At 54.3% G+C, this 25,893-nt stretch overlaps 2 protein-coding genes across 2 annotated transcripts in view; one reads left to right on the forward strand and one right to left on the reverse strand.

The window, feature by feature from the left end:
* The first annotated feature begins 462 nt into the window (after nucleotides 1-462).
* On the forward strand, nucleotides 463-4,052 carry NHP2 (NHP2 ribonucleoprotein). Its single transcript, XM_078855310.1, has 4 exons — nucleotides 463-760; nucleotides 1,623-1,692; nucleotides 2,151-2,256; nucleotides 3,034-4,052. Exons 1-4 carry the CDS (start codon nucleotides 595-597, stop codon nucleotides 3,157-3,159), a joined length of 468 nt encoding a protein of 155 aa, XP_078711436.1. The 5' UTR covers nucleotides 463-594; the 3' UTR covers nucleotides 3,160-4,052.
* Nucleotides 4,053-4,116: 64 nt separating this feature from the next.
* LOC144931467 (carboxypeptidase Z-like) overlaps nucleotides 4,117-25,893 on the reverse strand; it is a 29,236-nt gene continuing 7,459 nt past the window's right edge. Inside the window, exons 4-13 of the mRNA XM_078855308.1 lie at nucleotides 24,345-24,671; nucleotides 23,475-23,663; nucleotides 15,504-15,719; nucleotides 12,576-12,772; nucleotides 11,276-11,428; nucleotides 10,630-10,782; nucleotides 9,450-9,588; nucleotides 6,391-6,530; nucleotides 5,788-5,887; nucleotides 4,117-4,980 (exon numbers count right to left, since the gene is read on the reverse strand). Of these exons, the coding sequence (XP_078711434.1) occupies nucleotides 4,625-4,980; nucleotides 5,788-5,887; nucleotides 6,391-6,530; nucleotides 9,450-9,588; nucleotides 10,630-10,782; nucleotides 11,276-11,428; nucleotides 12,576-12,772; nucleotides 15,504-15,719; nucleotides 23,475-23,663; nucleotides 24,345-24,671 (1,970 nt within the window). The 3' untranslated portion in view covers nucleotides 4,117-4,624. The remainder of the gene's footprint in view (nucleotides 4,981-5,787; nucleotides 5,888-6,390; nucleotides 6,531-9,449; nucleotides 9,589-10,629; nucleotides 10,783-11,275; nucleotides 11,429-12,575; nucleotides 12,773-15,503; nucleotides 15,720-23,474; nucleotides 23,664-24,344; nucleotides 24,672-25,893) is intronic.

Raw genomic sequence — 25,893 nt, forward strand, 5'->3', positions numbered from 1 at the left:
TTTAACAACTTGTTCAAAAGTTACGTTGTTCAACGAATTAAAATTATGTAATGTTTGCATATTACATGAAATTATGTAATGTGTAGTCAGACCCACAAAACGTGACTAAACTTAGCTCAATACTAAAAATGCGTGCATGCTAAAGATTAATAAAATACCTAATTCAATTTTTGCTACGAAATAAGAGACGTTTAAGTCTCGCAACCATATGTTAAAAAAAAACATTTAAAATACAAACTGCGCTTCCCCGAGGCAGATACATCTAAGAAGTTAAATATGAAGTATACATTTTAAACTAATACGGATAAAACTGACGAGGGATCAGTTTTTGTCTCGCACTCAATAATAAGGCGATAAATTGCAGTAAAACATTCCTGCAGGCACTCCCAGCCGCTCTCAGGACGCCTAAAGGTGGCCCGCGGCGTCATCAAGCGGAGGGTCCTACCCTACCTTCGCGCATGCGCAGTGGCGCCACCACGTGTGAGCAACGTGCACGAAGTTGGGAATCGAGCCGGGGACGTGCGGATTTTCAGCGTCGTGAATTAACAACAACAACCACCACAACCACCACCACGACCCCTGCACGCTTCAGCCATGGCCAAGTCGAGCAAGCACAAGGTGGCCGAGGAGGGGCAGGCGGAGCCCGCCGCGGGCCCAGTGGAGAAGTCGTACGAGGAGCTGGTGGCGAACGTGAGCGTGATCGCGAACCCGCTCGCCTCGCGCAAACTCACAAAGAGGCTCTACAAGACCATCAAGAAGGGTACGGGGAGGCCAACGCCGCGCTCTCTCTCGTGTCTCTCCCTCCCTTCGTGTCTCTCTCTCATCGTGTCACTCCCATCGTGTCCCTCGCATCGCGTCTGTCCCTCATCGTGTCTCTCCCTCCCGTCGTGTCTCTCTCTTCCTCTCATCGTGTCTTTCTCTCCCTCTCGTGTTGCTCTCCCTCTCATCGTGTCGCTTATCCACCACACTCTTGTGTGGTGGATAAGCGACACAAGCTTCCGTCTTCAGGTGACTTTACCGAAAAAAACCTAAGAGTATGAATCCTTGCAGTCACGAAAGCTTCAAATCTAGAAGTACTGTCCTGTGTTTATAGCACGTGTGTTTCTCGTTGTGTTTGCTCTGTAACGTTGCGCGCCCTCGTCTGTTTTTACGCTTCTCTGGTATCGCGTGTCGCCTCTCTCTTGTACGTATCCTATCAATATGTTCGGATGTATCAGGTGCGCCGTGGTGTTTCTCACGTGTGGGCCATCCCCTGTCCCTCATACCTAGATCCTTCATCCCTGGTTTGCCTTTCACCTCTCTCTAGACTCCTGACTCCGGAATATTAGGGGTTTTCAATAACAGGCCACGGCTAATATTAATGGCGAGTTATAGTTTAACCAGCCAATGGTCTCTTACCCCCTTTACAACCCATGCAGAAGAGCGAGGTGCAGAATGGTCAAGTAACCCCCGCGGCGGGGGGAGAGGCCTTCATCCCGCAGTGGGCGGTATATTATTATGCCGGTACATGATACTCGGACTGCGGCGCAGTGCGGGACGTGTAAGACCAATGATGGGTGAATGCCATTTTGGATGTTGTGCCTTATCGCTCATCTTGCGGCGTCCTCTGCATTCTTCAACAGCCTCCAAGCAGAAGATGCTGAGGAGGGGTGTCAAGGAGGTGCAGAAGTTCCTGAAGAAGGGCGAGAAGGGGTGAGCGCTCGTTCGTCGTCAGACGCAACAACTCAGTGGCGTGCTTCGATTGACGTTTTTTTCGCAGCGCCTTCTATGCCCCCCCCCCCCGCCATTCACAGTTTAAACTATCAATTTAACACGTAGGCTTTCGCGACCAATATTAATCATAATCAACGTTTTTGGGTTTAGATCGCGTTGTTTATAAATGTGTCGTAACCCTCCACCACCTGACACGGCCAATCAGTAAAAAAGTGTCACGTTGACGAAAGACAAATAGTTCACTGCTTTAGCCCACCGGTGTGTTGAAGCGTGAAACCACAACATTTACAATTTGAGTAGTACGACGTTTCGCTGGTAATTGCATCCAGCATCATCGGGCAATTCGCCAGAATGGTGAGGCTCTCCTCTGTCTCCCGTTCTTATATATTGTTTAAAAAAAATGTGACCTGCATTGCGTGTGTCGTGACTGCTTGCAGAATCATCGTGCTGGCCGGTGACACGCAGCCGGTGGAAGTGATCTGCCACATACCCATCATGTGCGAGGATCAGAACTTGCCGTACTGCTACGTCCCGGCAAAGGCGGTAAGGCAACTCAGCCACGTCGGCCTCCTGGCTCAACGGCCAGAGCAGACGACTCGCATTTCCCACCCACTACAACCACGCTCAACTCCAAGGGGGGACAGACATGACACGTCTTGCTAATGTATTGCCGGGGGACACCTCATGTTAGCAACAACTAAGAGTAGACACTCTTATCGTCCAGCTGACCTGTCACCCAGACCTGTACCCAGTGCCAAGGTATGAAGAGAGTTTTGTGTGGTGAAATTGGAAAATGTTTTATGAATAAAAAACCACGTGTATAATCACGTTAAAGACTGCGCGTGACGCACGTGCATCTGACGCACGTGTCTGTTGAAGTGCGCATTTTGGCACAGTCGAATACCCGGGTGCCCAGTCTACCAAGCACTCGAATTCATCTGGGAGATCTCAACCAGAAAGCTTTGAACAAAATCTACCCGGAATTCACCCTGTACAGGAGAACGTAGTATAGCGCCATCTATTGGTAAATGTTATATTTGTTTTATTGGATGAATTATGAGTGAATCTTTTTTTGTCTTCAACCGCAACGAAAATTATTGTACGCTCATTTTAGTTTTCAAATTTGTGCTGCGATCCACAAACAATTTTTGAGAGCCACCCATAGATCGCAATCCACGTATTGGCCACCACTGCTGTAAGACAGTCGGGCTCCACGACCAAACAATTGAAGCTCACCTAACAAGCTGTGTTTTTGCCACCTCATTTTTTTTGCGTTTGCCCATTTTGCCGAACGTTGTCGATGTCACTTTGTGCGTTCAGGACCTGGGCGGAGCGGCGGGATCGAAGCGCGCCACGTGCGTCATCCTGGTGAAGGCGCACGAGGATTACCAGGAGGCCTACGACGAGTGCTTCGCCGACGTGAAGGCCCTGCCACTGCCTGTGTGAAGAAGACGACGACTCGCGCTCGTTACTCCAAGGGACGATTCAACGAAGTCTTGACTCCGATTCCACAATTCATTGTTGGTCTCGTGCCGTTTCTTCTACTTTGTACTGTTTGACGTTATTAGCTTAATGTAACATTGGCACACTATGTTCATAATTGATACATTTGTGATTAGACGATTGCATTACGAGTCCGAGGATGTAATGTAATTGATGCATCGTTACATGCCACCGGATGCAAACCAGACACGTTTATGTCAAAGATTAATTTATTAAAATCAGCTATTCCACTCAACATGCTTTGTCATGCCAATAATACCAATGGGTTAGTATACATATAACAAAGGAGATTTTTGAATTGAATTGTGCCACCAATATTCAAAAGTTCATTGAACCACAGTTGGGAGGACTGGGTAAAGGGGTGTGTGTGTGTCGAACTTCTTTTCTCACCGTACGTAGCCAACCGAGCTGATCATAGGTACGGCACGTGTCCCATTGCCTCGTAATGTCTTCGTGAAGGGAGATGTGACCCATAAAACGAACGCGTGTGATGGTGCTCCCCACATCAACAAAGAATCATATTTTTTTGATACATTTTTATTAGTCGAGGCTTTAATCACAAATGACGTTGAAGCGTTCAGCTGCCCTTTGAAAGAAGACTGACACGGTGGTTAATCTGTTATTGTTAAGTTTTGTGTTAAACTGTTTTCATGAGACTTGGTATCTTTTACGTCTAACAAAAGAGTGTGATATTGTTTTGTGAAAAGGAAAGATGGAAAGATATTTCAATTTGTGTCATTGCTTTGACAGCTCCTAGGTTATTTTTTTTTGTATTTAGGTTAAACAATTTGGCTGTGAGCATGTTTCTAGTAACTTGAATGTATGAAAAAAAGAAACTTTAAAAAAAATCCTTCCATACCACATTTACATGTATCGTTTTATTACAGACATTTTACAAATTATTAAAACTAGTTTTGAAAAAAAAGGTATAAATGTTTGCCTCGTGTGCATTTTTGTTAACTTGAAATGCGAATAAAAAATAAGTTTTTCAACATTTCAAATTCAATCCGGTAAACACCAAAACAAACTGGTCTGGCTCAAAATCTGAGCGGTGGCTCACGATTACTAAGGTGGTCGTGAATCGTGTGGGGTGCGTGGTGCAGAACGGTCCAGCAGGAGATGTGACGATTCGACGGAATTATCACAAATCTGTGTCGCGGTTCACTGAAAAGAAATGTGGAATGTAGCATCACGTGGGCTGCAACATTGACACTAACCCATTACTGTGTATCATCAGTCAATCCACTGGTTAATGAAAAGTTCCAAATTTTCCTGCCATCTTAAAATAGGATATGACAACCCACCTCGTACCTGAACACAAGCCGATCGTAACTTTTTTTAAAGCACAATCTTCCCACTTTAATCGCGTGCGTGCCAATATATTTCTAATCGCCGATTCACGACCACCTCAGTAATCGTCGTCTGGGGATACCATCATCCACGGCGGTGGCTGGATACCCATGGACTGAAAGTACGCCCACCACCTCGGCTTCTCATCCTCCTCATCATCCTCGCCGTTGTTCCTGGAGCGGCCCTGGCCGCGGCCGCGACCTCTGCTCAGTCCGCCCCTCCTCCTCGCGCCGTGTGGCTCTGCGGGGCTGGCGGTGGTGCCGGGTTGGCGCTGCAGCTTGAAGTCGACGCGGCCGGGCGTCTGGAGGCGCGCGGGGAGGCGGACGCGCTTCACCACGGCGCGGTAGCCCGCCCGGGACGCTCGTACGATGTAGCTGCCCGGAGGCAGCAGCCGCCAGAATTCACCGCTCGGAGCTGCGCGCCCCAAAAAAAACACAAAGATCCGGGCAAGTGCTCTTAGCAAGCACCTAAGACGAATTGTTTTTTTCGATTTAAAGCTTTCGTGACTGCAGGGACATTGTCTTTCCGACAGCCCTGTTCTTCACCTGAGGGACGGCTGCTTGCGTTGTGGCCGAAACGTCGTGAGAATTGTATTTTATTGTTTTATTTTTATTATTTTATTATTTCCCTTCTACGTGATTTTACCGAAAGAACCAAGAAGATGAACACCTAAGACGAAGGCAAAGATCCCCCGTATAGCCTTAACAGACTGTTGGGGCAAGTGCTGTTAGGGAACATCTAAGACAAAGGCAAAGATACCCCGTATAGCCTTACCAGACTGTTGCGGCAAGTGCTGTTAGCGAACATCTAAGACAAAGGCAAAAATACCCCGTATAGCCTTAACAGACTGTTGCGGCAAGTGCTCTTAGCGAACATCTAAGACAAATAGCTTTAAACTATTGTCATTGTTGTGCGTATTTAATGTGGCGCTGCACTCTGATGTTGTAGGAGAAAACATCAAAAAGTCTATTTAATTAAGTAGAACGTGTTGTCTATATTTATTTAAAGTTGCGCATTTTGATGTGACGTCACATTTCTCAAACCCCTCCCCCCCTCGCCACACATCGTCACAAATGTCTGACCCCCCCCCCCCCCCCGAGGTGCGTGACCTCATTTATGGACGGCTCCATAGGTTCTCGCTAACAGCACTCGCCCCCAACAGTCTATCACAGGCTACACCGGGACTCTTTGTCTTTGTCTCTACAGGTGAGGGCATCGCACCTGTGACGGTGTCGCGTAGGTTCCCCTTGATGGAGATGCGGGCGCCTCCAATCCCGGCACCGCGCTCGTCCCGCACGACGCCCTTGATGCCCTGGTGGACCTGCTCGGGACACAGCCGACACGGCCAAGCGGCGTGGTCTCGACGGAGACGATCCCTGCCGACTCCTCCCGCTTGCCGTGGGGGGAATTCGCGAGCGGGCGGTGGAGGTGAACAAACCCCCACACGTGGCCTGCACGGCGTGGAAGGAAGAGGGGGGGGGGCTGCTCGTGCACTGCCCCCCCCCCACGACGCGAGAAGTGCCCATCCAGTAAGGTGTTTATCTGACATAAAAGGGTAAAACCTATTCTTATTTTTTCAGACCTTGGTATTGTACGCCAATTCGAATGCCACGAATTTAAAATCCATCGCTGTAACGCCCCCCCCCCCCCCTTGCTCTCCCACCCGCCTTCCCCAACCCGCACTGACCAGCGTGGTGAAGTATGGTCGAATAACCCCGACCGCGATCCGATCGACAAAAAAAGGGAACCGTGACATTTTGTCGGCGAGATGCACGTGACGCGCCGCCGGTGCCGCGCCAGCGAGCGGTGCGGTGCGGTGCTCACCGCCTCCACGAAGGTGAGCAGCGCTTCGCGGTTGTGCGCCCACTCGATGGGAAGGTCCTCCCCGCTCGGGAACTTCACGCAGCCCAGCTCGAGGGTCAGCTCCAGGCATCCCGAGTGCAGGTAGCTGAAGTCCGGCATCCCTGCAGAGAAGCTCACCATCACTCAGCGTCGCTCACCATCGCTCACCATCTCTCACCTCACCACACCACTCCCACCTCACCTCACCACTCACACCTCACCACACCACTCACACCTCACCACTCACACCTCACCACACCACTCCCACCTCACCACTCCCACCTCACCACACCACTCACACCTCACCACTCACACCTCACCACACCACTCCCACCTCACCTCACCACTCACACCTCACCACACCACTCACACCTCACCACTCACACCTCACCACACCACTCCCACCTCACCACTCCCACCTCACCACACCACTCACACCTCACCACTCACACCTCACCACACCACTCCCACCTCACCACTCACACCTCACCACACCACTCACACCTCACCACTCACACCTCACCACACCACTCCCACCTCACCACTCCCACCTCACCACACCACTCACACCTCACCACTCACACCTCACCACACCACTCCCACCTTACCTCACCACTCACACCTCACCACACCACTCACACCTCACCACTCACACCTCACCACACCACTCCCACCTCACCACTCCCACCTCACCACACCACTCACACCTCACCACTCACACCTCACCACACCACTCCCACCTCCCCTCACCACTCACACCTCACCACACCACTCCCACCTCACCACTCCCACCACACCACTCCCACCTCACCACACCACTCACACCTCACCACTCACACCTCACCACACCACTCCCACCTCACCTCACCACTCACACCTCACCACACCACTCCCACCTCACCACTCACACCTCACCACACCACTCCCACCTCACCTCAACACTCACACCTCACCACACCACTCCCACCTCACCTCACCACACCACTCCCACCTCACCACACCACTCCCACCTCACCACACCACTCCCACCTCACCACTCCCACCTCACCACGCCACTCCCACCTCACCACACCACTCCCATCTCACCACACCACTCCCACCTCACCACACCACTCCCACCTCACCACTACACTCCCACCTCAACACACCACTCCCACCTCACCACTCCCACCTCACCACACCACTCCCACCTCACCACACCACTCCCACCTCACCACACCACTCCCACCTCACCACTCCCACCTCACCACACCACTCCCACCTCACCACACCACTCCCACCTCACCACACCACTCCCACCTCACCACTCCCACCTCACCACACCACTCCCACCTCACCACACCACTCCCACCTCACCACACCACTCCCACCTCACCACTCCCACCTCACCACACCACTCCCACCTCACCACACCACTCCCACCTCACCACACCACTCCCACCTCACCACTCCCACCTCACCACACCACTCCCACCTCACCACACCACTCCCACCTCACCACACCACTCCCACCTCACCACTCCCACCTCACCACACCACTCCCACCTCACCACACCACTCCCACCTCACCACCACACTCCCACCTCACCACTCCCACCTCACCACACCACTCCCACCTCACCACACCACTCCCACCTCACCACACCACTCCCACCTCACCACACCACTCCCACCTCACCACTCCCACCTCACCACACCACTCCCACCTCACCACACCACTCCCACTTCACCACACCACTCCCACCTCACCACTCCCACCTCACCACACCACTCCCACCTCACCACACCACTCCCACCTCATCACACCACTCCCACCTCACCACTCCCACCTCACCACACCACTCCCACCTCACCACACCACTCCCACCTCATCACACCACTCCCACCTAACCACTCCCACCTCACCACACCACTCCCACCTCACCACTCCCACCTCACCACACCACTCCCACCTCACCACACCACTCCCACTTCACCACACCACTCCCACCTCACCACTCCCACCTCACCACACCACTCCCACCTCACCACACCACTCCCACCTCATCACACCACTCCCACCTCACCACTTCCACCTCACCACACCACTCCCACCTCACCACACCACTCCCACCTCACCACACCACTCCCACCTCACCACACCACTCCCACCTCACCACACCACTCCCACCTCACCACTCCCACCTCACCACACCACTCCCACCTCACCACTCCCACCTCACCACACCTCTCCTACCTCACCTCACCACTCCCACCTCACCACACTACTCCCACCTCACCTCTCCCACCTCACCACACCACTCCCACCTCACCTCACCTCTCCCACCTCACCACTCCCACCTCACCACTCCCACTTCACCACACCTCTCCCACCTCACCACTCCCACCTCACCACACCACTCCCACCTCACCACTCCCACCTCACCACACCTCTCCCACCTCACCTCACCACACCACTCCCACCTCACCTCACCTCTCCCACCTCACCACTCTCACCTCACCAAACCACTCCCACCTCACCACACCACTCCCACGACACCTCTCCCACCTCACCACACCACTCCCACCTCACCTCACCTCTCCCACCTGACCACACCACACCAAACCTCTCCCACCACACCACTCCCACCTCACCACTCCCACCTCACCACACCACTCCCACCTCACCTCACTACTCCCACCTCACCTCTCCCACCTCACCACACCACTCCCACCTCACCTCACCTCTCCCACCTCACCACTCTCACCTCACCAAACCACTCCCACCTCACCACACCACTCCCACGACACCTCTCCCACCTCACCACACCACTCCCACCTCACCTCACCTCTCCCACCTCACCACACCACACCAAACCTCTCCCACCACACCACTCCCACCTCACCACTCCCACCTCACCACACCACTCCCACCTCACCTCACCTCACTACTCCCACCTCACCTCTCCCACCTCACCACACCTCTCCCACCTCGCGCCACCACTCCACCCTTCGCCGCCCCTCTCCAACTCTTCACCAGCTCACCGCGCCGCGACGCTCACCTCCGCGGAAGCTGTACCACTCGGCTCCGTTCACGATTCCGCCGGAGGGTGCCCCGGTCTCCCCGGGGCACGGGGCCTTGTGCTTGTCGGACATCAGCGGGTGAGCCTCTGCGTACGTCCGCGCCAGCAGCCGGAACATCTGTGCGTGCGGCACACGCGTACATAACTCCTGTTGTTATCCACTGCTGGATGAGTTCCTCTCCACGGGGTGGGGGGAGGGGGCAGGGGGGTGTTTGATCACATGTCACCGCACTGATCGAGTGTGGGCCGGTCAGGGCGGGGAGCACAGACCCTTGGAGCATAGTACGGTACAACGGTGGGTTTTGTGGCCACTGCCCTCTGCGGAGATCGTAGGCCCGCATCAGGGTGCTTAATTTTTTCTTTAAACACTTTTGAAAATTTGCAACAATACCGATAGTGTAAACATTTCTTTGAAGCACCTTGTACATGTTACATCGTTTGGCGATGATGGTGCTGCTGCGTTGGCAGTGGCGCACAAGCACGAGAAACAAAACAACTAATCAGTCAATAACGCTGCGGCATTAAAAGATACAAAAAAATCTATTTAAAATACATTTCATATTAAATATGTAACAGTTAACGTATTGGGCAATGTCTCTTCTCCGTAGCACATCAATGAATGGTGTGCTAAGGAGAAGGGACATTGCCCGAAATGTCACCTGCTATATATTTTTATTCAAGGCCACAGTGTTGTTGGCGTCAGCGATTGTTTTTGTTGTTTTATACACGGTCGTGACCCAAGCACATCTGTGAAAAAATTAACCCGTAAAAACAAAGTGTTTCACTATAAATCCTTTATATGCGTGGCGGCTAGAGTCCTCTCGTCCTCTGGCTTGAGATGGCTGCCACCTATGGGTCAGATGATTGCCTGCCACCATTAAGCAATTGGTAATTAAATATAATTTATTTTTTCCTAAAAAGTGTAAAATTTTGGAAAATTGTTTTCACGAAAATTAATTGTCACGCACAACGAGTCTGTGTGCAAAATGTCAGCTCGATTGGATCACGGGAAGTGGGTTAAAAAACGACCGAAAGATTTGCACGGTCGTAAGCGCACAAGCAAGCAAGCAAGTGAACTTAATATAAAGGATTTAAAAAAGAGCTTTACAGCTCAATAGGATTCCTTCAGCAAAAAACAAATATCCTGATTCTGACGGACCTGGTCTTCGGGCGTAGCGGAGTAGAACTTCTCGCCCATGAGCGACGCGTCGTACGGATAGCGCACGAGCAGCTCCCCGCCGTGCAGGTTCCCCGCCAGCACGAAGGGGAACTCCTCCATCCAGTCGATCACCGCGCGCGTCTCTGGCGCAACCTGCGTCGTGCGCACGTACAACAATAGTAGTCATGACAATCATCGTCATCGGCGGCGGCGGCCACGGTCAACCCCCGTGGAACGGCACACAAATCCCGCGGCGTGACGGATTCCACCCAGCACCTGCACGCCAACTCTTCGCGTCGCTCCGTCTCCGCGGCGGACGCGTCTCTCGGACGAGTTCGAGTTCCGTCGCCGCCGCCATGGGGCCGCCGTCCCTGCTCACGACGCGTTCCACCCCCATTTGAACGACCTCCGTCTCACATCTCTGCGTGGCGTTCTCTCATCCCGGGTGCTGCCGCCTTCCGTCTCTTAATGTAATTGCCAGTGTGCGCCTCTGCACGCATTTTATCGGCGTTTGACCTGTATTCGTCGTTACTGATCAACGATCATGATTCTGAGCGAGAGATTACACCGCCTTTGTCGTCGCGGTGAATGGACAAAGGTCTCGCGGCGTGTTGGGTGTCTGTGTGTGTGCGTCTGCGAGCCTCACCTTGCCATCCCAGTATTGGTCAGGCACGGGCAGAGGCTGCGTGCGGCGCTTAGGCCGGCGCAGAACGCCGCTCGTCAGGTCCGGGAAGTTGCGGTTCAGGTCGATGTTCTGCATGTTGTTCCTGCCCTGGATGGCCTGCCGATCCTCCTCGATCTGCAAGCGTCGGGGTGGTGGGGGCAGTGTGGGCAGGCAGAGTGCCCCAGCAGACAGACATTCATTCATTTGGAGTGTGCGTGTCTCTCTCCGCGTGGTCGCATGGGTCCTCTGGGTTTTCTCTCCACATTTAGAAACTTGCTGTGAGATGATTTATATTATTTTGCGGCTATTAATTTCCACATGTGAAGCCACTTTGTTGAGCTATCATTTGTGGCCAGGTCGGTGGGCTTTTCCTGGTAGGATTGGGATGGTTTAGTTTTGTATGTTTGGGTGATTTGTTTACCTGTATCGCACTTTGCACTACGATCGTGGTTGTGTACTGTTTGTTGTTGTATCGTTCTTACCCGCCCCTGCTGGACATCTGTGAAAAAGAGCTTCATAGCTCATCGGATTCCTCCAGTAAAAATAAATATTCTGATTCTGATTCATTAGCCAGACGTGTCATTCATTCTGTCAGACACGTGCCCCCGCCTTGGATCCACCACCGTTCACTCGGTGGAGGCGGGAGGGGTGGCGGTGACATGGCCTTAAAACACACAGGCGTCGCTCGCTCCACAGCGGACGTTAAAGACCCACCCCCCCCGACGCCGTTCGCAAGAGTAGGCCATTGCGTATCGGCATCATGGTCCCAGTCGGCCGAATTTGAAAGATAATTCCCGCAAACGACTGAAATGGGAGTACACACGCGCACACGTTGCAGCAATGAACGCCCGCTACTGGGTCTTGAAACTCGGTCACTCTTTCCTGGGGTAAACAATTTGAGTAGTAGTAGTAATAATAACTTCATCAATTAGCTGATAACACAAAGAGGACGGTAGAGCTTGGGCAATTGTTGGTAGCGTGGTTCCCCTTGGCTCCTCTGAGTCGTCCCCCCTCTCTCTCTTCGACGGCGAGAAAACACCGCGCGGCTGCGGCACCAGTAATGCTGCAGCTGCTGCAGCTCCTACTGCTGCTGCAGCAGCTCCTACTGCTGCAGCTGCTCCTACTGCTGCTGCTGCAGCTCCTGCTGCTGCTGCAGCTCCTACTGCTGCAGCTGCTCCTACTGCTGCAGCTCCTACTGCTGCTGCAGCAGCTGCTGTTGCTGCTGTCGCCGCTGCTCCTGCAGCGCGGACGAATCCGCGGCGTTTGCGACGGAGCCGCTCACGGAGTCGGCGGCGAGCTCGTATCCGTCGGGGTTCATGGCGGGGAGGATGTGGAGCCGCGTGGAGTTGAGCAGGCGGCGGACGCGCGCGTCTCCCTCCTCGAGGCGAGCGCACAGGTGCTGCACGAGCGCGACGAGCAGCTCGCGGCCCAGCACCTCGTTCCCGTGGATGTTTCCCACGAGGCGAACCTCGGGCTCCACTGCAAGGAGGATGGGGCACGGAGAAGGGGAAGAGATCGAAACGTCGTGATCTATTCATAGTTTTCTATCTAGCTGGCTTAATCCAAAGAGCCAAAGAGTAAGAGATTTTTAGGTGAATGATTTGTAAAAACAAAATCGATATATTGCGATTAGATGATTTTTAGTTTTTGTTGTTGTTAGTAGCCGGGGACACGAATGTTCCCCCCCAAGCCCCCCCCTCGCCCCCCCACCGCTCGTTGCAGACGTTCGCGGTTCGAATTCGGAGGGCTGGACATGCTGTTGAACGCGTTCCATTCCGTGGCTGCCGTTCCGTTATCATAATTATTATTCTAGACCGTCGTCCACTATTTTATTTTACTGAAATATGTCACCCCGAATAATTCACTCGATACGGAACATCTCGTTTGCGAGGTTGTCCTGGGTTTGCGAGTGACGCATATTCTGCCAACTCGTAATGACGCCACGTATGCGACCACGATTCCATCTACAACATGCGCAGGAGACGCTCATACGACGGCGAACACGGTCTCACAGCGGCGAGGACGAGAGTTACCCGGCTGTGAACGCTTGCGATGGGGATGAGGTGAAGTGAGGCTCAAGTGGTGTGGGATGGGTGGGGTGGGAGAGCGGTGAGTTGAGTGGGAGAGAGAGCAGGGAAGAGGAGTTGGAGCTGTCCGTTGTTGTTTGATTGTTGATTGCTGTGTTGTTTGTTTGATTGTTGTTCCAATAGCCAGGTGTTGTCTGGCCGAACTGTCGGTGAAAGCGGTTGCCGTAATCAGAGAGAGAAGAAGTTCTAGATTTGAAGCTTTCGTGACTGCAAGGATGCATACTCTTAGTTCTTTCGGTAAAGTCACGTAGGTGATGCAGCAAATCTGGCTGTGACGGTCCCACCTGATGACGGAGACTTGTGTTGCCTCCGAAACGTCGTGATTTTTATTTTATTTATATTAATTTCATTTTTTACCTACGTGACTTTACCGAAAGAACTAAGAGTATGAGAGAAGAAGTCTGAACAACAACAACAACAAAAACAAAAAAACAACAACAACAACAACCCGGCTCCCCACTCCTGTTACAGCCGCCCTCACCGATGAAAACGGGGGGAGGGGGGAGGAATGGGCGACGCTCTGAACTTAATCTCCCGCGACCGAGTCGATTTTCTTCGCCGGCGCTTGAAGACAAAGAGGTCGACCCCCCTCTATGGTTCCGTCGCGAATCCCCTTTGTTGCAAAGTCACAGCATGACCCGATTCACGGTACACCTGGGTGCTGGGCTTTTACACACACAACAAGAACAGCTTGCAGATAAACACAAGCCACGCCGGTTTTCACGGCTCCTTGTCGGTCCACCGCCGCCGGGCGGACGTGCCTCACCGTGCTGTCAGCCATGGGGGTGGGGGTTGTTTCACCATATTTCACCGTGCCGGTCAGTAAGGAGTTTCACAAAGGGTAGTGCCCGGGACCGGTTGTTGTTACCCGTGGCCGGGAATCGAACCCAGGCAGCCACGTTTAGAGTGCAGGATGCGAAACCACTGCGCCACCGCACCTCTCTGTAAGCAATCATTTATTTTGCTCTATTTTAAGCTTGAATACGGCCAAAAAACTAAACACGCTTTGAGACCTGTGTTGCTTGAATATGATTTGACGAGTCACTTGAATTGTATTTCTTGTAGGAGGAAACTAGAGAGTCCAAAAGAGACATACATTTGGGACAACGTTCAAACCCCAGCAAAGAAAAAATCATCAATCTATTTCCTTCTCAGCCCACTGCAGGTGTCTTATTGGTCCGGCCTTGACGTGTCATTAAAACCAGTCTCGTACATTTAACCAGGAGAGCCTCATTGAGCTTCAATAATATTTTTCATTAGAATTATTATTGTTGCTATTCAATCGAGGCATTCACATTTTAGAGAGTGTTTTGCATGTGGGAGGAAACTGGAGGACCCGGAGAAAAGCTACCACACGAGAAGGTGACACACACAAAGCTCCCCACAGATGGGTTCATGAACCCACTGCCGCCATCTCTTGACATCCAGAGACAGCCCAACAAGGAGTTTTACTGGTATGAACCTCCTAGTTACACCAGCCCACAGGGGATTATTGTGTCCGTCCGTCGTGCAAGGAGGGGCTGAGTGGGGAGGGAGGGGCTGGGTGGGGAGGGGAGGGTGGGGAGGGGCTGGGTGGGGAGGGTAGGGCTGGGTGGGGAGGGGAGGGTGGGGAGGGGCTGGGTGGGGGGTGGGAGGGGTGGGGCTGGGTGGGGAGGGGCTGGTCACCCCGTGGTGCCCTTATAAAACTCAACGTTTAACCTACTCACGCCGGCTTGTACCCACCCTCACAGTCAGGCATATTTGCGGAATACACCACGCCGCCGTTGACCCTGGCCATTGACCAAGCAACCCAACGTTCCTACCAGCTCCCTCCGCAGGACAATGTGTTACAAAGACATATGTGGTCCACCGACCCCTTGCCTCCAAATGTTTGGATCAGCAGAGCTCCTTGTCCTCTCTCTACCCGCTAGATTGAACTGCAGGTCAGCGTGACTTATTTCCCTCCCTCTTTCCCCCTTCCTAAACTGCGCTAACGTTTAACGTCAATAAAAAAAGATAAGCGACTCTTTGGGTTAGATCGCGTGAATATAATTGTGTCATTAAACACGCCACGCCACACAGGACCGCCTCGTCAACACGCTCGCCGTCAGTTCGGCCAAAAGCTCCCCGAGAGCCAGACGTACGCAGCTCGTGCTTGCCCGGGTTTTCCGACAGCTCGATGACGAGGAGGTCCCGGTTCTCGAAGCTCTTGCCGATGCTGTAGAGCCTCGCGGCGCCGCCGCACGACTTCTCCGCCCGGCGCAGCGCCCGCGCCATCTCGGCGTGCCGTCGGTGCCTCAGCACGGCGCCACGATTCCCCGCGTCGGCGCCGGGCCAATCCTCCCCGTGCGGCCAAGCGTCTGTGAGGGCACGCGGGCGCAGGGGGGGAGGGGCGGGGGGGACAAAGGTGGACGTGTCATCGAGAGAAGCGCGAAGTCTTCCCAGGCCGAAGCGCCGGCGCCGTTCGTCGCTTTCTTTTTCGGAGGTTTCGAATCCGTAGCGGCCGCCCTGGTTATTGCCCCGGCGCGTGTCGGTGCTAACCGCACCGGCGCACGCCGCCTGCTTCACAGTGGACGTTTTTAAAGATCCGTGTGACATCGCTAGCAAGAGCAAGCCACCGTGTGCCAGCATCACGCTCCAAGTTTGAAACATTACCCGCAAAATACTATATACCGTACGCAGCAATCATCGCCGCCTACTGCAAACACTTGGCAGGAACTTCCTGTAAAGAAGTCGTGCTACTGCGTGAGGCTCTCCTGGGTAAACAAGTGTAATAAACGACTGGACCACGATGTCTGGCTCAGTGTCCTTTATTATTCGGTTCGTGCTGTACACCCACACGGCTGTCTTTACTCTGTAGCTTCTCCACGGTGCTGACTCCAATGTCGGCCCGATCCACAACAGCAGCTCCGCTGCTGTTTCTCTCACACAGCCCCCCTTGGCTGTACTCTCTGCTGCTCTTCTCCCTCCGCAGCTCTCACAGCTTCTTGCTCTCTCTCTCTCTCTCTCCGCAGCTCCTCCTGGCAGCCACACCGCTGCCTCTAACACGCAGCCCTCCTGGCTGTCTCCTCCCCAGCTGCACACCACTCCGCAGCTTCCTCTTATCTTCGGGGTTGGCTCCCGATCGCCGTCGGCGCCCCCCCTCTCCACACTTGCCCGCGTGGCCTCACTCTTTTCCGCTCACACCCCGACTACCTTCCCCTTCCGGTTTACCCGCTTAAAGCCCCGAACCTTACCCCCACGTCACATGACTCCACCCCCCGTGACGTCACCTCCGGAAGGTCGCTTACGCCCGCATTACACCACCCTCCCCCGTAGAAAAATCCCAGCCGACCTCGGCTGACCAATAGCAAATCGTAATGCGGCGAACCGAGCTTCCCCCCCTAAAGGACACTAAGCATATAATGTAACAACAAGAACAACAACAACGCAATGAACATCAACGATCGTACAAAAGCATGCAATAAATACAACTGTAAGAAAAAAATAACAAGACAGCAACAATCAACGAAACGTAAGCGATTTGGAACGTGTGCGGGTCGCCGGCCCGTCCCGGACGGTCGGCGGCCCACTCGCAGAACGAGAACGCGATGAAAGTCGAGGAATGACAGGGGGTAATCCCCCTGTCGCAGCTGGAAGTCCACCGACGTCCCGTGTCCCTAAAGAGTTAGTCTTGGGCTTGTCCTGTGACCGTGCCCGCAGCTGGGTCGGAAGGGCTGCAGGGCTCGAAGGTCCCGCAGACCTGGCAGGCGTCCTCCGAGCAGGGCCCCTCGTCCCCCGCAATGTCACGGCCGGCCTGTCTGGAACAGGTACGACAGGCGCTCCAGCGAGATCAATGGACGCAGGCAGGGGAGAGTCAGCAGCAACAGACCCCGGCAAGGCAACATTGGGGGATGACGCATCATGTAAGGGAGCAACATATGGTTTCAAGCGCGACGTATGCACAACCCAGCGACGAGACCCAATCTGGACGCGTGCTGTCTGTGGGTTGGGAACCGCAATGAGGCGTACGGGACCATGCCAGGGTTTGTGCAATTTCGGCGAGGTCCCCGGACGTACCTGTGGACAATGAAGCCAGGCTAGGTCCCCAACCTTCCAAGGGCACTCCCCCTCAGACCGTCGCGCATATCGCTCGTTCCGGGCCTGGGCTTTGGCCGTAGCCACGCGGGCATTCTCCCGCGCCTCCGTGACTCGGCGAACCGTGTCCTGAATGTATTCAGGAAGTGGTTTACGAGGTCCCTTCACCCCAGTTCCCAATTGCACATCCACCGGCGGCACGTTTTCCCGACCATACATAAGGTAAAACGGCGAATATCCTGTAGCCGCATGAGGCGTCATCCTGTACGCCGAAAGCACCCCGGGGATGTGCAGATCCCAATCTGATTGTTGTTCACTCACGGTATGGCAAAGCATGGCAGACAACGTCCTGTTCAGCCGTTCAACCATACCATCCGTCTGCGGATGGTATGGGGATGTCCGTACTTTCTTAGTCCCAAGGCCCGCGCACACTTCCGCCAATAATTTAGAAGAGAAATTCCTGCCCTGGTCCGTGAGGAGTCTCTCAGGCGCCCCCTTATCCATAATATACCCAAACAAAAAGGCGTCGGTAATGGCCGCGGCCGACTGATCGGGCAACGGCCAGGCCATCGGCCAACGGGAGAGGTACTCAACCCCTACCAGCAAATATTTATTACCCCTCGCCGATGGTGGAAAAGGTCCCAATATGTCCAGCGCCACCAATTCATTGACTCGAGACACCTGAATCGACTGGAGAGGCGGCACGTAAGGATGTTTCGGCGGCTTACGTTGTGCACACGCAGGGCACGCGCGCACGTGCCCTACGACATCTGTCGCCATGCCGTGCCAAAAATAATGACGTTGCAACGTCAACAAGGTCTTCTGCACCCCTAAATGTAAGAGAGTGTCACAATGGAGGGTTCTAATCAACTCGAACCGCAAGGACGTTGGTACCACCAGGCGCCAACGTTCCTGGAACCCCTCCCGCCACATAAGCAGACCATCTCGGAGAGCGGTTTGCGGCCCCACAGCCGTACTCGGACTCCCATTGTCCTTAGCAGACCGCTTCCGCAAGGACACCAATGACTCATCCATCATCTGTTCCCGGATCCAGACAGACCGCGGCAGATTCAAAACCCCGTCAGCCGGTCCCGGTTCCATCGGAGTGTCCGACTTCTCGACGGCCAACGTGAGCGGCTGAGGGGGGTTTGGAATCGGCGAACACCTATGCGTCCCCGACTCACATTTACAAGGGGCGCGCCGCGGTAATCTGGAAAGTGCGTCAGCGTTCGCATGGCGCACTCCCTTCCGATGTTGAATTTGGAAGGAAAATTCCTGTAGCGTGTCCAACCAACGTGCCAACTGTCCGGATGGCTGGTCAATTTTAAGGGCATATTGCAAGGCCGCATGATCCGTACGCACAATAAAAGAACGACCGTAGAGGTATGGTCGAAATTGCCGTAGGAAAAAAACAACCGCCAATAGTTCTCTGCGAGTGACACAGTAGCGGGTTTCCGCAGGAGACAAGACTCGGCTACCATACGCCACGACACGCTCTACACCCCCTTTAGACTGTGATAACACCGCCCCAATACCTGTGTCACTCGCGTCCGTATCAAGAATGAATGGGTGATCGAAATCGGGATAATCCAATGTTGGGGCCGTGGCCAATAGATCACGCAGACTCCGAAAGGCCGCCTCCTCCGGCTGTCCCCAAACAAACTTCCGTCCTTTACCCGTAAGGAGATGCAAAGGCCTCGCAATCGTCGCAAAACCCGGCACGAATCTTCGGTAATACGAGGCAAATCCCAAAAACCGCCGAACATCCCCCACGGTGGCCGGAGTCGGCCAATCCCGGACGCACGCCGTCTTTTCCGGATCCGTGGACACTCCCTCAGCGCTCACGATGTGCCCCAAATAGCGGACGGACCGTTGCAGTAGGTGACATTTCTTTGGTTTGAATTTCAATTTGGCAGAACGCATCCTCGTGAACACTGTCTCCAGCCGCGTCAAATGTTCATCGAATGTGCGGCTGAAGACAATGATATCGTCCAAATATATAAGACATGTCTCCCACTGCAACCCCGTCAAAACGAGCTCCATCAATCTTTGAAATGTAGCAGGGGCCGCATTCAATCCCATCGGGAGACAGTTGAATTGAAATAACCCCTGCGGCGTACGGAATGCGGTTTTCTCCCGTGAGGACTCGTCAAGGGGAAGCTGCCAAAATCCCGAAGAGAGGTCCAGTGTGGAAAAGAACTTAGCCCCCGACAATGCGTCGAGGGAGTCATCCATACGCGGCAGGGGGTACGCATCTGCCACCGATATCTTATTCAATTTGCGGAAATCAACACAAAATCGCAATTTGCCATCCTTCTTCTTAACCAAGACGACTGGAGCGCCCCATGGGCTGTTAGATGGCGATATAATGTCCGCAGCCAACATGTCTTCCACTGCCCCCCGTACGTGTTCTCGCTCCGCAGGACTCATCCGATGCGAATTTAATCGAATAGGGGCAGCATCGCCCGTCTCAATGTGATGGTAAAGCAAGGAAGTGCGGCCCAAATCCAAATCATCGGAGCTGAACACGTCGGAATATGTCAACAACAATTTACGCAGCGCACCACGTTGCTCCATGGACAGGGAAGAATTTTCGTCACATAATTGAGCAACCCAACGATCATCCGAACTCCTTGGCTCGGAAACCCCAGCAACAACTCCCCGGCTATGTGGACAATCATGGGTCGCAAACGCCGTAGTGGCATGTGCCACAACCGTACCGGCCGGGACACGGACGTTTTCTCCCCCCGCATTAAGCACCTGTAAAAACGGTAATTGATCCGGCCGGACGATGGTCTGTGCCCTCACTAACGCCAACCCGGTTGTTATCGTGGCGGACGGTGACAACAAGACCCCTACTGCTCCTAGCCGATCAGGCAGGGGCTTCCGATACCGCAAGGGTATAAGCATCTGTGTACCAGGTGGGATGTCCACAGATGCGACGGACAGCGCCTGCACTTGTACGGCCGAAGCAGGTCGCCCCCAGGGCGACGGCAGAAACGAGATTTGACGGCCCCCCGGCAGTTCAATACAATTCTCATTGATTTTGATCAAAATGGGCATCTTAGCCAAAAAATCGGTGCCTAACAAACAAGGAACCGCCAAAGATCTCGATATCAACACAACACCCGAGGCCGACACATCCCCAATAGATATCTTAGCATCCACCTGACCCACGATACCCATGCTACCCCCGTTCGCAGCGACGCACGACCCATAAACCGGACGCACAGCCCGCGACGGAATGCCCAACAGATGGAAAATGACATCCGATATAATAGTCGCAGACGCGCCCGAGTCGACCAAAATGCGCACGTCCACACCTTGTATGGACCCCGGTACAGTGGACGAACCCGTAGCGGCCGCGACAACTCTCCGTGCCAATTTGCGCCACTGCGTAACTGAATGACAAGGCCCCGTCGATGGCCTTTCTTTAACAACAACAATAGGATCGCGCAACACAGGTGGTGGGTGAGGTGGAAAGCCTTGCCGAGTGTCTGGTGCGTGCCGACATGCCTGTTTCGGAGGATCTTTAGCCGACTTGACCGGTGCCGAGGCCTCCTGCTGCGGCGGAGCCGGGAAGCGGGCCCAGCAGTCTCTGGCGTAGTGGCCCCTACGCCCGCAGCGGAAACATTCGGCCTCGTTGCGCCGAAGCGCAGGCCTCGCCTCCTGACGGCCCCGTTCTGGTAGCACCGCGCGCGGTCTCGGCCCGCCGCGTCCCGTCCATGGAGCGGAGGCGGCCGTCAGTTGTTGAGGGCCCCGGTCATCCGGAACATAGACGGCCTGCGCAGGGTTCCACCCCAGCGCCTCCTCTTCTTTGACGGGCTCCCCCGTCCACGCCGTCACTTGTTTCCAGCGACGGAGGTTGAATTGCGCATCGAGACACTTAGCAGCCATCCGGGAAGTTAGCTTCTCATGCCCACACACAGGCATGGGGATCCCTAGATCCCGAGACAGCTCCAACATTTTCCCTAATATGAGAGGCTCCAGCAGGTCCTGTGGCGTCTCAGGATAAGCTGCCATGGCCAGCTCCAGCACCGCACCCCTGAACGCCACGGGCGACTCCTCTGGTGCTCGTTGTCGTTGAGCGAATCGCCGATGCGCATCATCTGGTGGCTCATAAGCATCGGCCATTTCTTGAAAAACACCACGTAAAGTTGCCTTCTTATCGGTCGCTATGGAACGGAAGAATCGGACAGATTCGTCGTCCAGGAGAGTCGGCAACACCTCCAAAGCCTCCGCATCGGTCCATCTTGCTGTGCGTACCGCCGCCAAGAAGCGGCAGGCGAACGCGCTCCAGTCCCCACCGACGGAAAATTCTTTAACTGTTGTAAGGTGGCGACTCCGACTCCTCTTCCCGCCGTCTTCCAATGGTGGTGGTTGTGATGGCAAATTCAAAATGGCGTCGGCCCGCGGCGTGGCCAAGATGGCGGTTTGGCGCCACGGAGCGCGCAAAATGGCGGCCTCTTGCCGCGTGGGCAATGGCGGCGGCAGGACAGGCAACGTGGCGGCCCGCGGAGCACCACTTGCATCATCCATCGTCCCTGGCGCGACGAGATGGCATAGATGCGCCAGGACGTCCTTGAGTGCCTCCAGTTGTACCGCCATCGCTTGCCATCGTTGATCCGCGTCTGATGATGTCGACGGACCCGCCACCGCGCCAACATCCTCCACTCCCGTTCCCGTGGTCTCCTCAGCCGGGCTCTCCTCCACCACCCCAACAGGATCCGCGGTTGGAGGGAGTTCGTCGTCGTCGGACGAAGAAGCCGATGCAGGCGCCGGATTAACTTTCTTCCTCACTTGTTTCGACATGCCGTTGCACTTCCGACACCAGTGTAATAAACGACTGGACCACGATGTCTGGCTCAGTGTCCTTTATTATTCGGTTCGTGCTGTACACCCACACGGCTGTCTTTACTCTGTAGCTTCTCCACGGTGCTGACTCCAATGTCGGCCCGATCCACAACAGCAGCTCCGCTGCTGTTTCTCTCACACAGCCTCCCTTGGCTGTACTCTCTGCTGCTCTTCTCCCTCCGCAGCTCTCACAGCTTCTTGCTCTCTCTCTCTCTCTCTCCGCAGCTCCTCCTGGCAGCCACACCGCTGCCTCTAACACGCAGCCCTCCTGGCTGTCTCCTCCCCAGCTGCACACCACTCCGCATCTTCGGGGTTGGCTCCCGATCGCCGTCGGCGCCCCCCCTCTCCACACTTGCCCGCGTGGCCTCACTCTTTTCCGCTCACACCCCGACTACCTTCCCCTTCCGGTTTACCCGCTTAAAGCCCCGAACCTTACCCCCACGTCACATGACTCCACCCCCCGTGACGTCACCTCCGGAAGGTCGCTTACGCCCGCATTACACAAGCATCATAATAATGATAAAGGTCAATCAAAGTCAGGTTCTTGCCAGTTGCGTAACAATGCACCACTCAGGACAATGTGTTCGCATGCCGCTCCCCCTCCCCCCCAACCGCATCTGGTCGTGTGAGACATTATTCTTCCCGGATGTTTGTAGCTCAGAGGTGACAACCCCAGTGTCACCACCCTGCACCCTCTACTGCAGCTCAAACACTGGGTTTTGTTGTTGTTGTTGTGTCATCAGCAGCTATGAACAATCCGCTGCTGGATGAGAGCCTCCCCTAGCCGTCACCACTCACGATCTTGCGAAGCAACGTTCCGCCTAAGCACCCGCACACAAGAAGCATTGTTGTCCTTCCCCCGCACGGTCGGCTATGTACGATGCGAAAGAAGTTAAACATATTGTAACATGCATCAAGTAAAGCCAGAGTCTCGAGACTCTTGCAGGAATATCCGGTTACGTTCCACCAATGGGTGCGTTTGCATAAATGCACGTGGGAGCTGAAACCCCAAGCAGAAAACCCACCACGAGTACTTAGGTGGGCGGGGGCAAAAGACTCAAACCTCCACTTGCCCCACCGCCACCTCTGGACCACCTCGCAGCCCGGTGATCCACCACAAAACCCTCCGAAAGTACCTCATGGTAACCGTGCCTGGCACCGCCCCCTCTCGCCGGCGCTCTCACCGAGGGAGAATCCTCGGCCCGTGGGGTCCACGCACTCCTCCTCGCGCTCGCTCGCCGTGTGGTTCTCGCACTCCAGGTAGTGGGGCCAGCGCATCTGGATGCGGCGGAAGGCGCGCTCGCAGTTCCGCCGGAGGTCGGTGCAGACGGCGCGGCACGGCCTCACCACGCGCGACCGGGTGCGCGGAGCGCCTGCGGTGCAAGAAGGGCTTCATCGTCATCATCAACGTCGTCGTCGTCATCATCAGCAACGTCATCATCGTCGTCGTCATCGTCGGTGTGATCAATATGAATGGTATTCTGTGAAAGAACCAATGTAGAAAATCCCTGGGTTTGATTTTCCATGAAGCTCATGATCCACTATAAACCGCATTAACACATACTATGATGAGAATAAGACTTTTACAAGGCGCTGATAATGGTCACGCACCTGAAAACACCTTACGTCACAAACATCGTCTCAACCGTTCCAGTGAGTCTAATGGACCCGGCCTGCAGAGAGGCATAATCAGCCAGCAGGGGGGAAACGTGCCACCTGGTCTCCTGCTGCCCACATTCACACAGCGGGCAGCTGTCACGGAGGCGCCATCAGTGGCCTTCGGAAGCCACACACACAACACACACAACACACACAACACACACAACACACACAACACACACAACACACACAACACACACAACACACACAACACACACAACACACACACCCTGGTCACCACTGGCAGCGGTTCCACGAAACCCACTGACACCTTGGGATGTCGACGACGTATAGACCGGTGGTGGCGCACGCTGGGCTCGCAAACCCTCGGACCTCTCGCAACAACGACGACCACAACAGGTGGCAGAGGACCCGGAGCCGCGACGAGCGCTCACCTTCCCACGCCAGCGGGTGCGGCTCGGGTGGCGGTGGCACGCACTTGGGCGCCAGCACAGCGCACGCGAAGAGACGCAGCTGGGGCTGGCACTCGCCGTCGAGCAGCTGCGGGAGCACGCTCATGAGCACGTACTCGGGGCTGCGCTCGCTGTCCAGCGGCGACGTGTGGCCCAGGGCGTTGGGGTAGCGCGTCGCACTGTACGGGAGGTCCTCGCAGTAGCCCAGCCTCAGCGGGACGCAGTCGCCCGTGCTGCTGCTGCCGGCGCCGTCGTCGCCCACTCCTGCCGAGTCCGTCTCCTGCCCTGTTCCTTCCCAGCCTCTGCGATCTGGATGGAGGGGCACAGGTTGGTTGGACGATCTGGATGCAGGGGCACAGGTTGGATGAAGGATGTGGATGGAGGGGCACAGGTTGGATGGAGGATTTGGATGGAGGGTAAGAGGTTGGATGGAAGATCTGGATAGAGGAGAGTCAGTGGTTGGATGGAGGGTCAGAGGTTGGTTGGAGGATGTGGATGGAGGGTCAAAGGTTAGATTGAGGATTTGTATGGAGTGTTAGAGGTTGGTTGGAGGATCTGGATTGAGAGGCATAGGTTGGACGGAGGATCTGGTTGGAGGGTCAGAGGTTGGATGGACAATCTGGATGGAGGGTCAGAGGCAGGGGCAGACCCTGGTGTATGGAAATAAATGCCCCCGCCCCCCCTCCCGGCCGATTTCATCCCCCCCTCTTTTGATACTGACAAAACATGTCCTGTAGATATCGGTGCTCAACCCCTGCTATTAATGCTGCTCTGATACTGGCAATGCCTTTGTGCCATTCACCTTTTGGCGTTGTTCTCTCGTCTCACACCGGTGCAGAGACAAGGCCATGACGAAGGTTGCCGTCTCTGGTGTGGGCCAATCAGTTTCGAAGGCAATGCGTACGTACAACATCAGCGCACGTTTGCGTTGCATGTTTTACCACCAGCATGTGTGGTTGATGCGGACTTGATGCATTGAAATAGGTGCCTATTTTGTGTTTGAGCATCTGAACACAACTCCTGTGGCATTGCCAGAAAGGGTGAAGCCTATTCTTTTGTTTTTCACACCCGCTGGCTTTATTATTTCATTTATCTATGACTATCTGAAATCATCGTCATCATTGTGAGCAATATTATAATAATGACCTTCACTCAATGACCTTCACTCTCATGTCATCACTATCAGTAATTATCAAAATAGTAATTATCAAAATAGTAACCCTCATGGTGATCAATTGCATTGTCATGATCACCGCCATCAATGTAATCATAATTATAGTCATCGCCGTTGTCAGGGCGATTACTGTCATCGTTGAAATCATTCCCATGAGGAACATCTTTCATTAGCGTAATCATCATCATATTAGTGCGTATTTTCATCAATGTAGTCATAATCATTGTAATAATTATGACCATAATCTGTTTTGTCTTTCGTGATTGATTTCCTTTGACTTCCCTCACCTCTGAGCTGTTGCCATCATTAATGATGCATCATTTTTCGTGTAATGTCTTTTTTTTTTGTCCACGTCAA

Source organism: Lampetra fluviatilis, chromosome 4 (genome assembly GCF_964198595.1).
Source record: "Lampetra fluviatilis chromosome 4, kcLamFluv1.1, whole genome shotgun sequence".
NCBI classification, from domain to species: Eukaryota; Metazoa; Chordata; class Hyperoartia; order Petromyzontiformes; family Petromyzontidae; genus Lampetra; species Lampetra fluviatilis.

Coding starts and splice junctions, on each gene's coding strand:
- NHP2 (XM_078855310.1), top strand. CDS start 595: ATGGCCAAGTCGAGCAAGCACAAGGTGGCCGAGGAGGGGCAGGCGGAG. Junction 1,693..2,150: donor CTGAAGAAGGGCGAGAAGGG/GTGAGCGCTCGT, acceptor GACTGCTTGCAG/AATCATCGTGCTGGCCGGTG. Junction 2,257..3,033: donor GCTACGTCCCGGCAAAGGCG/GTAAGGCAACTC, acceptor TTGTGCGTTCAG/GACCTGGGCGGAGCGGCGGG.